The sequence below is a fragment of the Mauremys mutica genome, chromosome 1 (assembly GCF_020497125.1).
Source record: "Mauremys mutica isolate MM-2020 ecotype Southern chromosome 1, ASM2049712v1, whole genome shotgun sequence".
NCBI lineage: Eukaryota > Metazoa > Chordata > Testudines > Geoemydidae > Mauremys > Mauremys mutica.
The window spans coordinates 120,285,384-120,301,451 of NC_059072.1; the positions used below are offsets into that span (position 1 = coordinate 120,285,384).

The 16,068-nt window shown below is 40.8% G+C and overlaps 1 protein-coding gene and 1 long non-coding RNA gene across 4 annotated transcripts in view; one reads left to right on the plus strand and one right to left on the minus strand.

Annotated features, from left to right (window-relative positions):
• The window catches only part of SOX5 (SRY-box transcription factor 5), a 918,538-nt gene that overhangs the window by 461,249 nt on the left and 441,221 nt on the right, over positions 1-16,068 (plus strand). Inside the window, exon 6 of one of the 3 annotated variants that reach the window (XM_044993181.1) lies at positions 2,699-2,810. The exons of the other annotated variants lie outside the window; for them this stretch is intronic. Within the exon in view, the coding sequence (XP_044849116.1) occupies positions 2,699-2,810 (112 nt within the window). The remainder of the gene's footprint in view (positions 1-2,698; positions 2,811-16,068) is intronic. 3 annotated transcript variants of the gene reach the window in all.
• LOC123352758 lies at positions 4,085-11,092 on the minus strand. The gene is made up of 5 exons (XR_006574282.1): positions 11,021-11,092; positions 9,709-9,788; positions 8,850-8,977; positions 4,896-5,001; positions 4,085-4,652 (listed from the first exon to the last, which is right to left on the minus strand). It is a non-coding gene; the product is annotated as an uncharacterized LOC123352758 (long non-coding RNA).

Below are 16,068 nucleotides of genomic sequence, written 5' to 3' on the forward strand. Positions count from 1 at the left end.
TAAAATTATTGTTCACTTGGGAACCCCCATGGTTGCAATACACACTTAGGACAAACTTTCTGTATTTGCAATCATTTTATTCACACAGTTAGCAAAGTTACAAACACTACAACACAGAGAAGTAGAGAGAGAACAGAGTGAGCGTCTGATCATCCATATACTCACACCATCCCTTACAGAACAACTTGAAGTGTGGTCATTATCTTCCTCCTCCTCTTCCTTGTTACTATCACCAGTGGTCATCATTCTGGCATCTCCCAAGGGTTACATCACCCAAGGCATGCAGGCTGGGATACAACTTTTATAAGATGTTATGTTGACACCGCTATGCCTAATGCATATTCAGTAGGGGGTTCGTTCCCTTTTCTTTATTTGTATTTCCTCACCTTACTAATGTTGAGATGTCCGTCTCATGTAGGTTACTAGTCTGTTTACCTCAAGGTCGTTAGCATATAAGTCCATTAATTACTATGGCATTCTCGTGGTCAGACACTTGCTGATGTTCCTAACTTTAAAATATCTAAGCCGCTTTCGTTTTCAGTTTAAACTGATTTTTTGTAAAACCCAGGATTTTTTTCGGTAAAAGTATTATTTTTATTTTTTGCTATTTTCACTCTCCTTTTATATCATTCAAATATATGAAAAATAACGTTTTATTAGGAGAATACAACATATTATGATAACACATTAGTCTGTATATATGCAAAGCTGCCTGTTGAAGTAAGGCTATTAGTCTAGAAGGTGCACACAGTAAACAAATGGGCACTCACACAAGCTCTGAAGTGCGTACGCATCTGAACATACTGATGAATCTCACGCCTACCATGTACACATGTCAAGCTGTTTGCAGATAATGGTTTAAACATCCAACACACTAAAATGGGAAGAAAACAAAAATTTGTAACCAAATACATTTCAGAACACAAGGAAGTATTCAAAAGTTAAAAAAAAAATACAGGAGAAAAGGATGAAGTTGAATGTATGCGCTGCAAATGGTGTGGCCCAATTATGAAATGTAAATATTTATAAGCCAATAGTTCTAAGTCTAAAACAGTAAACTGTTTATTCAAATGAAAAGTTTTATTTGGGGATTAGAGATATATTGTTGTCTTAAACTCAGAGGTGGATTTGTGTTTTGAGTTCTGTTTTAGTTCTGCAGCAAACCACGTTGAATTTCATTCATCAGAGCATTAATCTACCGACTACTTTTCCCCTGTCCTGTCCACCAAAATAAACCCCAATATTTACCCAGAAAAATCAATAGTTTTTTCCACCAATTTTCACCTGTTTCTGTTGTTGTAGTAATAAACACTGATAAAGTTCTGGGAAAAATTAAATAAAATAAAAATTTTAAATGAAGGGCCCTAAAAATATCTAAAGCTGGTATAGACTAACACCTTTTGGTTACCTGTCAACAGTTTAGTCACTACAGCATTCTGTCTTGAGATATTTTATGTTCTGTGGTTATTCCTGCTTTTGAGCCTTATGCCTAGTTTAGCTAAACTATTGTTTTAGAGGCCTGAAGCCTGTAAGCTCATTGCTTTACTACCTTAACTTATGCCTATGCCTGGCCTAGCAAATACCTATACCTGTAGGCAGGGCCGGCTCCAGGGTTTTTGCCTCCCCAAGCAGCAAAAAAAAAAAAAAAAAAAAGCTGCGATCTGCAGCTCTACTGCCGCTGCTTCAGTCTTCGGCGGCAATTCAGCGGCTGGTCCTTCGCTCCGAGAGGGAGTGAGGGACCCGCTGCTGAAAAGCTGGACGTGCCGCCCCTCTCCATTGGCCGCCCCAAGCACCTGCTTGCTGGGCTGGTGCCTGGAGCCGGCCCTGCCTGTAGGCTACATTAAAAGACTGGAAAACATGTCTTGTAGTGATAGACTCCAGGAGCTCAATCTCTTTAGCTTAACAAAGAGAAAGTTAAGGGGTGACTTGATCACAATCTATTAATACCTTCCTGGGGAACAAAAATTCAGTCTAGCAGGCAAAGATATAACAAGATCTAGTGGCTGGAAGTTGAAGCTAGAGAAATTCAAACTGGAAATAAGGTGGAAATTTTTAACAGTGACGGTAATTAACCATTGGAACAATTTACCAAGGGTTGTGGTGGATTCTCCATCACTGGCAACTTTTAAATCAAGATTGTTTTTTGGTTTTTTTTTGTTTTTTAAAGACATGCTTAAGTTCAAACAGAAATTAATTCAGGGAAACCCTATGGCCTGTGTTATACAGGAGCTCTGACTAGATGCTTATAATGTCCCCTTCTGGCCTTATAATCTATGAAAAGCTTCAGTTTGGGTAACCATCCAACACTCCAGGACAGATAATCAGCTGACAAAAATTGGCATGGCTCCATCAACTTCACTGGAGCTATTACATTTTGTACCAGCTGAGAACCTGGCTCTCCATCCTCATTCATGCCTCTTAGGTCTGAGGATCAAAATAGGAATTTTGTTTTGGCTGGACTGGAATTACTGCAACAAAAGCTTTGCCATTAGTTTTTTGCTGTTTCCAGGCCTGGCTGAAATGCAGAATTACAGACATACAAAAAATTTAAACAAACAAGAATAAAAAATTGACCAAACTTCATCTAACTTCTAAGATAGTTTGGGTTAGTTCAAAGAGGATAAGAACAAATTTGCCTATTCTGATAATGCTTTCCCAATAACACAGATGAATATGAAATAACTGTTTTCATTCACAGGTTGGTTGGCCCTTGGCACAAGGATATTGGGTGAAAGTAGCATTGGGGAAACCTTTGCTGACATAGCTACAGTAGCCAACTCTACATTACCTGACATGGCATGTGTGCTGAGGTAGGAAGGGGCTTAACAAATCATTCTGGTGATATATGGACAGCACGACAGACATTTGCGGGCTCTACCAAGCCAGAAGAGCATCCCAAAGGCCTACAGGTCTCTGACTTATGCCCACAGGGACCTGTGAAGCACAATGGTGGAACCTTTGCCGCCTCCCCTTGCACCGCATGCTGAGCAGACCTTGGTCAGAACTCAGGCTTGGAGCCAGGAAATCCATAAAACACCTAGACTCTTAGAAATGATCTAACATAGACATCTGTACTCTGTGTTGAATTCAAGTTTATGTTCTGTCTAGCCCCCAAGTTCTGTAACAAAGTCAGCTCACACCTCTATCTCTGCTATGGCTGCGATGACAAGTGGCAGTGTCATAGGAAACATCGGCAGAGCTAAAAATGTTGATTGTATGTTGTACCAGAAAACTCTTTTCTGCTACCATTCTCAGCCATCTAGAACTTGCTGCCCCCTTGTGATCAGCCACAGGTTGTTAAATAAAATAGATTTATTGTCATCCTGAACTCTTGGTTTATTCCACTGTAGCTGTTCCAAAGCAAGTCCTGGATCCCTTATTTAGAACAGAATAAACAGATTGGCTTGCATTAACTGCTAGCCTGTTGGGTTCTGTATTCACTTTTCCTCCTCCTCCTTGCAACCCCGTATATTTGGTGAAGGATTTTGACAGCCAGCTTCCATTTAGGGCGCTAATGATCTTGGTGGCCCTGCTGCTGTTTTTATTTGTAATTTGTGTAATGCTGCTTTACATATTTATTATCTGGAGTGCAAATGGGCTACCTTATCTTCCCGCCGTGCTCTCATCCTTTTGTGGAGGAACCTGTTTGTTTGACTTGTTGTATGTGTGACATATTTTAGAGTGACATTTAGCAGTGTGGGATCTCACATTTGGATACTTCTAGCTTGGCTCTGTGCTCATCCCTCCACTTGTATTTTGAAGAGTAATTTCATATTTTCTTCTCTATTATTTTGTTTGCCAATATGGACAAGAGCCATCCCTGGAAGGGGGTGCGCATTGGAGCTGGCACTGAGTGAACCTCTGGCATAGGGAAGAGAAGCCGTTCCTGTGTCAAGAAGGCTTGGGTACGTCTAGGTCCTCCAGCCTATTCGACTGTTAGCTGATTGCCAAAATTCTGTGTGCTGCCTTATGCCAAGACTTACTGAGAGAGCGAGACCGTGCGTGTCATCTCTATAGATGTTTAATTAATAAACTAGCAGATAATTTCCATAGTAATTACCTTACCTAAGGTGGTGGAAAAAAGGGGGAATCCCTGTGCACGTTTTTAGATTACATAAATCACAGAACTGTTCCCTCAATAACAACCGCATGCTGATTTGCAACCTGCGTTAGTAAGACGGGCACAAGGTGAATGTGATTTTTTGGGGGGTTATTTTGCATAATTAACAGCAGCAACACACGTTTCTTCCAGACCTGCTCCATCATAAGTGATCTTGAATACTTATGTTATCTAGTTATCTTATGGGTTTTGTAAGTATTTATAATCCAAAGGAATGATTCTCCATTCTGTCACAACAGCTTTACACTAGTGTAACTTCACTGAAGGCAATAGAAGAGTTACACTGCCGTAAACTTGTGAAGCAGAATGGAGAATCGGCTCCCAGGGTCTAAGTGCTCTCCTACAATAAGCTTCTGGAACTTGATTATTCTACTGTCAGGCTCTCTGTTCATAAACCTATTCCCAAGACACCGCACTGTGCACACACTTGCAAAATAGAGGGTGGTCCCGAGTCGTATCCTTCTAGAAGAAAGTAGAATCTCCAAGGAGGGGAGACATGTTCCAAACCAAAGTCGAGCTTTCTGAGAGTGTACTGTTGAGTAAGAACATGGAAAACAATAATTCAGTTAAAACCTTTAAGCCTTGGTGGAACAAGAACAACAAATGAGGGGTGACCTGTGAAACAGCCACATTTTGAGAAACTTGAAAGTGGTTTTGAGCAGTTGTAGTCTAGTCACTGATTCATTTACTTCCTCCCTTTCACTTTTCCTGCCTCTACATGAACAGCCTGTGCAAGCACTGAAAGAAAATAAGAATCTTAAACTCATCAACATACCTGCCTACCATCTGGCACTCATCCCAGCAGCCTGATGATCTCCTTAGTTGTCCAGCAGATAGTAGAAAAACAAGAGTCCTGTGAAGATTCGCATGTCACCATATCCCTGCCAGATGGTGATTAGTAAAACATGGGCAAATTGCACTGGCTCTGCTTCCATCATGACAATCACAACAGAAACACTGGAATATTGCAGTGTAGTTTTTTGTTGTTTTTTTTTAAACCCAAGAATAGAAAGGGACAGTAAAGCACTATAATTGTGGAATGATTAACAAGGACAAAATTTAATTGCAGTGCAAAAAAAAAATCCAAGAGGGTACTGAACATAGCAGAGAATGCCCCACTGGTGGTAGGCAGCCCCTCTGGCACTTCAAGGATTTTTCAGTATTCATAAACATTTCACTACACAAGCATGCCTTGCTGAACTTTTGTAAGATTCTTGCCAACTTAAGGTCCTTTTTATTGACTATTCTCCATTCGATGCCCTCTTTCAACTCCCAGCCCTGGGCATTAAGGCTCAGATTTTAAAAGTATGTAGGTGCCTAATGGGATTTTCAAAAGCCTCTAGGTGCCTGAAACCACTGAAATCAATGGATGCTTCTGAAAATCCCACTAGGCAGCTAAATATCTTTAAAAATCTGGCCCTAAATACTTGGAGTTAGACTGTGCGGCTTACTTCTGCATTCGTAAATGGGTGTGTATTAAACTCCAAGGGGCCATGTGAGTCAACTCTGCACTATGCTGAGCAATTTGGAGGAAGGATAGTATAGAAAAGGACAGACTCTGCATCTCCTCAAGGTCACGAGTGGAGCCACTATTACTGCTCTATCATTTATGGGTACAACCTAATCAAGGATCTGTGTTCATTGTGCTAAGCACTGTGTGCACACGCACATACAGTGAAAGACAGGCTCTGTCCCAAAGAGTATACAATCTATATGTTGTATCCACCTGCCGTCTCTCTTCTTACAAGTGACTGGGAGGAGGGTGGGAAACATAAGGTAACAGGGAAGCAGTTGTGAGTGATACTATTATCCCTCCCCCCACCCCGCCGCCATTTACAGACTAACCTCCTGGGGAAAGATAGGAGGTTGTCACTAAAGATACAACCTCAGGTAAATGAGAAACCCAGCCCCTGTATGTGTTCCCTACCCCAAGTTCCTAGTCTCCTCTATGTTCACACTAGGTCCACATTAATTGTATTCTCAATGGCACTTTCTGCAGTGGAAGGAAGGAAATTAGGGCAGAGGCAAATGTGTTGATTGCAAATCCCAAAAGGCTCAGAGATTTGGCTTGCAAGAAATCCTTGGGACAGATACCATGTTTTTGTTCTGTGTTTGTACAGCACCTAACACAATACGGTTCTGGTCCATGCCTAGGGTCCTAGACATTATTATAATAGAAATAAGTAATAATTATTATTATCCAAAGATTTCTGATCCTCTTTAGGCTCATAATTTTATAGAATATCCAGTGACAACAGGCTTTCTTATGGGATTTTGAATTCTTTCTGGCCCCATCCTTCTCAAAAATACTATGGCAACTGGCTTTCCCACGGGTGTTTTATTGCTCCTGAGTCTGAATCAGCCTAGACTGAAGAGTACAAAAATAGTTAACCAGATCATGGTACCTCACACAGGATTTGGGGTCTGCATATGTTTAAGGGGAAAGTATTGATCTGATCCCCTTCCTGTTTTAATCTTATGTTTAAGATAAAAGCAGGAAATGAATGGACCTAAAGTTGTGTTCCACTTTCAGCGTGAACGCATTACAGGTTGGGAAGCTGGCAAGACCTGTCCCTGTGCTGGATTGTGGACAGCATTATGGATTGGCATTCTAAATTTGTTCTAGGTCATATACATGGAGAGGCTTCTCTTCAGCTCATTGGCGACTCTAAAATAAATAAATAAATAAAAAATTAGCTTGCCAATTATGCTGTAATGTTTTACTGTAAGCTTTTAAAGGGACATAATTCATAGAACTGGAAGGAACCCATTGGGTCACTGAGTCCAATCCCTTGCTATTGCAAGTAACCCAGTCAGGTAATCTTGTTCATGAGTAAGGCTACGATTCAGTCATGGGTATTTTTAGTAAAAGTCATGGACAGGTCATGGGCAATAAACAAAAAGTCTCAGTCTGGGACCTGTCCATGACTTTTACTAAAAATACCAGTGATTAAATCTTGGATACTGGGGTGTGTGTGTGTGTGTTTGCGGGGGGTGCAACAAGTACCCGCCACTGCTGGGGGCACTCCGGACCCCACCACTGCTCTGGGCCGGAGGCAGCCCTGAGGCCCCGCCACCGCTGCTGCTGCTCCAGGTGGGGGTGGGCAGCACCCTGGGGCCCTCCCGCCACTGCTCCAGGACAACCTGGACCAGCTGCCTGGGGCTACCCAAGCAGTGGCCGGTGCCCAGCTGCTCGGGTGGCCCTGGCATCAGCCACACTAGCCACTACGGATGTCACGGAAATCCCAGAATGTCACAGAATCTGTGATTTCCATGACCTCTGCGAAAGACTCGCAGCCTTATTAGTAAGTTTATCAAGTTCCATCTTAATAAATAATTCAAGATTCCAGTGAAGGGCCAGATTCTCAGATGGTGTAAATTATCAAAGCTTCAGTAATCTCAGTGGACCTATGCATTTTACATTAGTTGAGAATCTAGCCCCAAGTTTTTAAAAGTTAGTTTCCCATGTCATTACTGCTGTGATGGGACCCCTGGGGTGCAGCCTGGGAATGTGGGACTGCTATGCCCCGCTTAATTCTCTCCAGCCTTGGCTGTATCTCACAATGCTTTGCTAGTGACAAGCAGCAAACCCCTCCAGGTGCTGTTATCACTCAGCACAAATGCATGTGGAGCCCCACACCCAGTTAGATTGCTTGAATGCTCCCAGAGCCATTCATGAATCACAGAAAAAGGCACCAGCGAAATCCCCCCTACTCCCAGCACTGTACCTCAGAACATACCATTTTGCATTGCTCAAGACAAGAGGAGCAGATTTATTAATTGATTCACCACTTCATCAATGGAAAGTGGATATACACCAGCCTTTGCAAAACCTGAGCAAATTTACCAAACACTTCAGGCAAACTCACTGGTAAAGATAAACATTCATACAAATGTATTAACTATAAAAGATAGATTTTAAGTGATTATAAGTGACAGGCAAAAAGTCAGAGTTAGTTACTAAAAGAAAAGAAAATATAAGTATGCATTCTAAACTCTCAACCCTTTTAGACTAGGTAACATCTAGATTAAGCAGTTTTTCTCACCCTCACCATTGTGGGTATTGCAGTTCATAGTACACAGGTTTCACCCTTGAAACCTGGGCCAGTCTCCTCTGTTGGAGTCTTAAGTCTTCTCAATGTCCTTGTTGCTTGCAGTATAGGTGGGGGAGAATAGTGAAGCATGGGCCCCCTGTGTTCTGTTTTATACCCTCAGTCCCATGCTCCTGGAGAACACAAGTCCAGGCATGTCTGGTGGGCATTGCTGAGTCACCAGGCAAGGTTGAGCAATTCCCCTTATGCAGGTGAGTCATTGAATTGTAGCTCCCTTGCTGAACAATGGCTGTTGATGGGTTGTTTGACACCCCACCCGGGCATTGGTTACTTTCCTTGCTGTTGTCTCTGGGGAGCTTATATCTGACTGATTTCCCCCAATTTACAGCATGTTTTAGTGACAACTATACAACATAATTCTCATAACTTCATCTGCATTAATGATATACATATTTAGATAGAACAGTGACTTTCAGCTGATCATAACCTTTCCTCTGATATCTCACATGGCATGCTTTATACACAGTATCACAATTATATACAGATGAGGAATATGGGGGTTACAAGATGCTCCCCCAAGCTATAGTATGTCACAACCATATATACGTTTTCAGTCTTTTGCAAACTTTAAATTAATTAAAATATAAAGCATTTAAAAACTGAAATTTAGTTTTTACCTTTGAAGTTTATTTGTTTCCTTTTATCTTATAGAGAGGTCAGTTTCATTCTTTTGTGTAGTGAATTGCTAGTTCTCATACACAAGCTCAGTGCTTTTGTATTTGGGTCTCCAACACTGTTTGAAAGACTAAAAATATTTTCACAGAAATTTCAGAAAATCACTGGAAACATTATATCAGGTTTATATATCAAGTTTATATCAGGTTTTGTAAAAGCCACTTCCCTCCCCCACCTGAAATCTAAATTACTTGCTAGCATCTTGTTTAAAGTTACAACATCTGGAATACTAACTCTTCATTAGCTCAGGATCCAGAAGAGTTCTGTACCCAGCTCAGTTTCATTCCTGGCCAAAAGAAAACTGTGAATCATCTCCAAACCAAATTTTTTATATCACAACTTAATTTCTTGCCATTTCCCTCCATCTCCACCCCCATTTCTCTTTCTCTCACCCCCCATTGCTCTTAAATGTGTCTATTACCCTTAGGCTTTGACCTTGGGCAGGCAGTGAGCACAAAGTCATGTTATTTAGAGTGAAGTAACACCAGTAGTCAGGAAGGAACAATGTAGTTCAGGCCAGATAAAATAAATCTCGCATTTCCTGTCAAGAAACTGGGCCAAAAGCAATGATGAGAGACAGAGGGGGAAACCGCGTAGCTCAAAACCAGAGACACATGGGATAGACACAACCACAACCCTCTCCTGAAAACGGAAAACAAAAACAAAGCCACTGGAGTGACAGGGAATACACACACGCTACAACACAAACAGAAAGTATGCACAATGTGTGGGAGGTGGGGGGAAAGCCAGCCTCCAAAACCATAACGTGCAGTATAGAGGGTCTGTGAATCCACTACTTACCACAGTGAGCAATAACTCTCACAGGGCTACATGTGGGAGTAGGTGCTAACCAATGCGACTAATGTATTCACAATGTGGCCCTAAAAGGCAAAGAACATATAACAAGATCAGTAATCCTTAGCAGTCTAAATGACAGGTTTTTTGTGGGAAGAGATATTGGAGTATCTGGTGTATAGAATGATTGAAAATCTCCTGAAAAACTGGAGATTGCAGGAGGGTGAGGGGGGGATTCCCTGTGATGCTCCCATATGGGTTGGTATTGGATTGTGTTCAACTTTGGAGAGTGAATCGGAGGTGAAGCACCAGGTATAATAATAATAATACTTAAACACACATAGCGCTTTTCATCTTCAAAGCACTCTACAAATATTAACTAATTAGGTTGTTTTTTCTTCTTCTTAGGAAGAGTTAGGAAAATAGTGTTTAAAGAACAACTGGGGATATGATTTATTTAGACATTCAGAACGCTTTGTATAAAGTCCTTCACATTAGGCTGTTAACAAAACTGAGTTCCCCTGGGTACAAGGTAAAGTCCTGCTATGGATTGAAAACTGGTTAAGAGACAAGAAACAAAGAAACAAAAATAGAACTAAATGGCCAATTTTCATAACTGGGTACCTCATGGATCAGTACCAGGAATGATATAGTTCAAATTAGTGCTGGACAACATGTTAGAGAGGCAACATTTTCTAACATCAAACATATATTGTGTTAGTTTAGTGAAGAGAAGTGAGATTTGTGAGGAGCTCCTGAAAAATTTGCTCCTCACCCCCATTTTCAGGAGTGGAAGTGCAATGTTTCCTCTGAGTCAGGGTCCTTTGTGGCTATGAAGGGTGTGACATTTTCTCAGAGTGCCCAAGACTGAGAGTCACTTTTTTTGTTATCCCCTGCCTCCAGTGAGAGGAAGACTTGCATGTGCTTAACTGGGTGTAGGCTCCTTGACAACATAAAACAATCTCCTCAGTGCTCTTCCAGTCCTTATTTTGCCTGTCAGGTTAGCAAGAGGTGCACCCCAATCCCTGAACCCCCTTGAAGCATTTCCTTGTAGCATCTAGCCTCTGACACTGGACACTGACAAAATTACCAGGTTCGCTATCCCCAAGGGGACAGCATACATGCACATTTGCTTGATTCACCTGAGTGTCAGCTCCTATATAATATCACAGCACTCTGATATAATTATACTGAGTACAATCATAAGTTTATTATCAAAAGCTAAGATTTAAGAGATAGTGAGTAAGTATAATGGAAACAGAAATGGTTACATATAAAACAAAATCATAAAATGCAAACCACACGTATCAATTGTTACCTTTCCTATTCAATAAAGTAGATTTGCCCCCAAAGGTTCAGTCTTTTGCAAGCTAGCTGGTTTCAGACAAACCAGGAGCCAAGTGTTCATGAAACAACCATCTCAGCTAGGGGGTTTATATAGGGATCCCAGCCATGTTGATTGGAAACACTGGGAAAGTGCTTTAGGTGAGATTAACTACTTTAGACAAGACTTTAGCCTGTTAAAGTTAGGTTTGGACTCTAGGAAGCGTGTTATACTTGTTGTTTTATATGTAACAATTTCTGTTTCCATTATTATCCTTACTTGGTATCTCTTAAATCTTAATCTTCAATAATAAACTTATGATTGTTTTCACTATAAATATATCTCAGGCTGTGATATTACATAAGTGTTCATCCTCAGCTGACTCAAACAAGTTAGCATATACACGGTCCCCATGGGAATAGCAAACCTGTTTTTTCTCTGACTGTCCAGTGGTGAAAGGCTGGACACTGCAGGGAGCATGCTGAGATTCGGGAGTTGAGGTGTGCCTGTCACTCAGAGGTCTGTGGTGGCCTAGCAGATAGTGTTTGTGTGGCCCACAGGTGGTTGGTTTCAGGGAGCTGAGCTACAGCAGGCACCGACAACACTGCTTCATGCTAAGGGCAGGTAGTGGTGAGATATCTGACATCCCTGGGTACCCTTAGGGAGTGTCCCAGAGGGAGAGGGCAGGATTTGGCCTTAGTTCTCCCCTCCTAGGAGATAGTGCGAGACATCAACTAAGTCAAGAGTTCTGAAACTGAGGGTCATGACCCCTCAGGGGGCTGCAAGGGGGTCACAAGCTGTCTGCTCTATGGGGCTGACATTCCTGAGCCACCATTAAATTAAATTGCCCCCCCCCCATTTTTAATTTATACGGGTGGGTCACAGTCAGAGGCTTGCTGTGTGAAAGGGGTCACCAATACAAAAAGTTTGAAAACCACTGAACTAAGGGAAGACATCTGTTTGGGGGACAGCTCTGTGTATGTGTGGGAGGCAGGTTTAAGGAAAATGAAAACCCCACAAAGATTATGTGAGGTCATATAAAGAAAGTGGTGTGTTTGGAGAGAGAGAAATTTCAACCACAAATGAGGTTGGATCAATAACACCTGAGTTTGATAATCACTGAACTGAATATTCTGAAGAGAAGCTTCCCTAAGTTTACACAATACTCCAGCCCTAGAGTTTTCCAGCAGGGTATCTCAAGTCACAAAGTACTCAACCAATTAACCATTGAGTTGGAAACATCACAATTCCAGAACAAACTCTGATCACAGCTTCCAGGCATAACCATTTCTTGCTTCCTCTGAAAGCTGTCTTTGCCATATGAACCCTTTCACGGATCTTATGTACACCACAGGTAGAATGGTTTAATCTAGGATTGCCTTTATGCCCTGGTCAAATTCAGGATAATTATTACATTACATCTGCCTAATTTTCTGGGTGGCTTTATTTATATATAATATAACACGTCACCTCCCATCTCATGGGAGTGGGACTGCTGGCGCTACAGTGGCTTCCTTTTTCGCTCCTTAGGCTCTGTATTTCATCGTGGGTGAAATGCACCTTGTATAGTATATATGGATTTTGTAATTCTGTAAAGGTCTTTGTAAAATGTGATTATATAAATAACAGTATTGGTACTCTGCACTGTGAATACTGTAATAGCATTTTTGAACATCATGCTTGAGGATCCTTTAGATAAGGGCTTAAAAAACTAAGTTTAGAAAAAAATGAGAATTAGCCATAACTAGAGAGAGGCCTAAGCAGAGATATTGCATCCAGGCTGAGGTCTGTTTCCTAAAGTTTGTTTCCCAAGCGCTTGGATCCTTTGTTTTTATTTGGGCCCATTCTAGCCAAAACTTGAACTGAACCCAAACCATAACTCTTTTGAAGCAGCAAATATTATGCTAACTTGGCGTGCATGAATGTGTGCGCTTGTATAGGCATATCTGATGAATGAATTATGTTTTCTGAACTTTATAGTTTTCAAAGTACTAGAAAAATGTGAGAAAAACTAGTTTTGTGCTATGTCCATCCTGCATGAACCAGGAAGGATGCTGGAGATCTCACAACTCAAAACAAGTTTTTCTATCCAGTTTAGAGATTAGAGAAGACTCGAAAGACTTTGGATAAGCTTCCTAAACTGGGATGCCTAACTGAACCTCCACACCTTTTGAAGATTAGTTCATCTTCAGGTTGAGCTCTTCTTGCCACATGCATAGAAATTCCCCATAGCAAAGCCTTTGCGTTCATTTACGATCAAATAAAGGACAAAATTCTGGTCTTAGATATGCACATGCAACTCCTGTTACAAAGTTTAATCCCTAGATTACAGGTATTTTCCAGATTGCTGCCCAAAGAAATGCTTTAGTAGCATCTGTCGGTGTATGTATACATGCATGAGTGTGTATGTATAAATAAACAAATATACATTTTTCTGTAGTGTGCCTTTGTGTGTGAGAGAATATATTTATAAAGAAAAAGCATTCAGAAATATTAATTTCAGGAGGCGCTTGTAGCATCCGCTATATTTAGGTTGCCTAACAACAATAAAGATTGTTGGGACCTTTTTTGAGAAGCACTAATACCTCCAATGTCTGCGGCAAATTTTTAAAATTCAGCAGGAATAATGCTAGGGAAATGCCTGTGCTTTGTCCCATGATATTCCATAAAGGTTTGGTTGAAATGTATACTAGTTATAGTCACCATTTCCCTTTTGCCATTTGTGTTGCTCTGGAAAGTTTTGGCAGTGTGCCAGGAAAAAAATTGAACAAGAACATTCTAAAGAGCTGGGACCATACAGGCAGCAGCAGTAAACACTGCACGAGGAACACCTGGGGTCTGCCAGAGCAATGGTGGCAGAGGGGAGCGCTGGCCAGGCTCCTCCCAACCACCCCTCTGGACCCAGCACATAGCCCCAGTTTCTCACCCCTCCCACCCCCAGCTCATGGGATGGGAAGGAGGGGAGAGAGAGAACTGGGCTCCCTTGGCCACCAACCACACCCAGCACGAGTCCCCAGCTCCTATCCCCCACCCCAGTGAAAACAGTCGTCTTCTGCTACCTGCTAATGCAGTTAGTCCTATAACTCAAGTGATAGAAATCCATACTAAAGTTTCAGGAGTCAAACCCTGTGGGTGATGCATGATGTGGAGGGCACTTAGTTGTACATAATAGAATGTGTTTTTACCTTTTTCAAAAAAAGAAAAAACACACACCACATACATAAACTCTAAGAAATTACATTAAAAAATCTACTTTAAAGAAAGATGCAAAGTCAAGCACTCACAAAAAAGTTAGGAAATTCCAGATTTAAGGTCCAACCTTAATTTGGTCCTGTGGCACATATGTATTGTGATACAGTTTTTAATTACATGATCACATACTATTTTTTCCACAGGACTTCTGCTTCCTTCAGTGCACAGGATGGCCACACAAGGTGGCAGAATTATGGGCAACCTTAATTCTAGCATTTCCTAATTTTCAAATGCTTGCAACCTAAATAACTTTCTTTTAACATATTTTATATGTATATTGTAATCATACTGATTTCAGAGTGAACCTACTGAGCCAAACTGATCTCTTGTGCAACTTCTATGAAGTCAACAGTGTTTTACCGGAAGTGAATTTATCCCATTTGATCTAGTGAAATATATATTCCAAAATCAATATTAAGCATCCTGGATGCTCTTTGAAATAGATTGTAGGCATTAAAAATGTGTAAAGCTCATACTAAACAACAGTGTCCTATTCTTTATTATTCATTGTGGTTAATAAATAAACCTCTAGCTTCCCCACAGTTGGTTTCTGGGATCCTGGTGGACATCTGTATTGATGATTTAGGAGGCTATCACCAGTAAATCTTTTTCTCTTTACATATTTGCCAAAAAGTACAGGGTTTTTGAATAAATGACTACTGTTCAATTAGTTCTTTTTAAATTACTTTTTCTATTGGTGAGCTTTAATTTATCAGTTGTGAAATTCTTTAGCAAAACACAAAAAGTTACAAGACGTAGGCAAAGATTCCACTTGCTGACTCTCTGCATTTGCTGGGAGGCACCATTTCATCTGGATAGATGAGTGACTCATGAAGGTTGCGAAAACTCAGAATTTCCATATAGCAGTGCTGTTTGGTAGGATTTTCTGACTTTTGTATTTATCATTAAAGGCAACATGACACAATGCCAAAGAAAATATATAACCTTCCTAATGTACTTTCCTGATCATAAATGAGGTTGGATATCCTGTACTGAAATATCAGGTTAGATCCTTTGTAGACTATGAAGACTACTCAGAATAGAACACTTCTGGAGTGCATTAAATCGGTGTTAATTGAGAAACACATATGCCAATGACATTTTAAGCTATGCTAAATAAAACCAAACCTTTAGCAGGTCCCTATCGCACAGAGATTCTGAGACTTCACTGAACCTGCTGCTGTCATCATTTTTTTTTCAACTGTGCATATGTTGCTTGCAATGATATATGGTAACTCCTGATGCAAATACCACTCATGCTGTTACAGCTAAAAGGCCCAGAAATAGCATACAAACATAATGCCTTTTTTTTCCTTGTTTCATCTTATAAAAACCTATGACCAATAGCATGCATTTGGTTCAGTTTCCCTGCTATTTTTACATGGTCTGACTTTACCCACTGCAGCAAATTATGTTTTAATGAAGAAAATCACAGTTTCTGGAATTTATAAGAGATCGATCCTGCAAGATTCTAAAGACCACTGAAGCTGCTCAGTACAGTATCTCACACAAGGGACTTGGACTTTGCAGAATTAGGACCAAAGGACCAGATCCAGTGCCCATTACTCTAAACAAAAAGGCTTCCATGACATCAGTGGACATTGGATCAGGCTCAAATGCATTGTGCATGCATGTGCTTTATCTTGTTCTTTAGTTACATAAAGCCATTTGAAAAACGCAAAGCAAAATTGGGGTTGAAGTCCCAGTTGTGTCAATACACTCAAGCAATGTGGCAATATTTAGTTGCATAATTTGATTTGTTACAGAAAATAAAAGGGCAACCTGGGGTT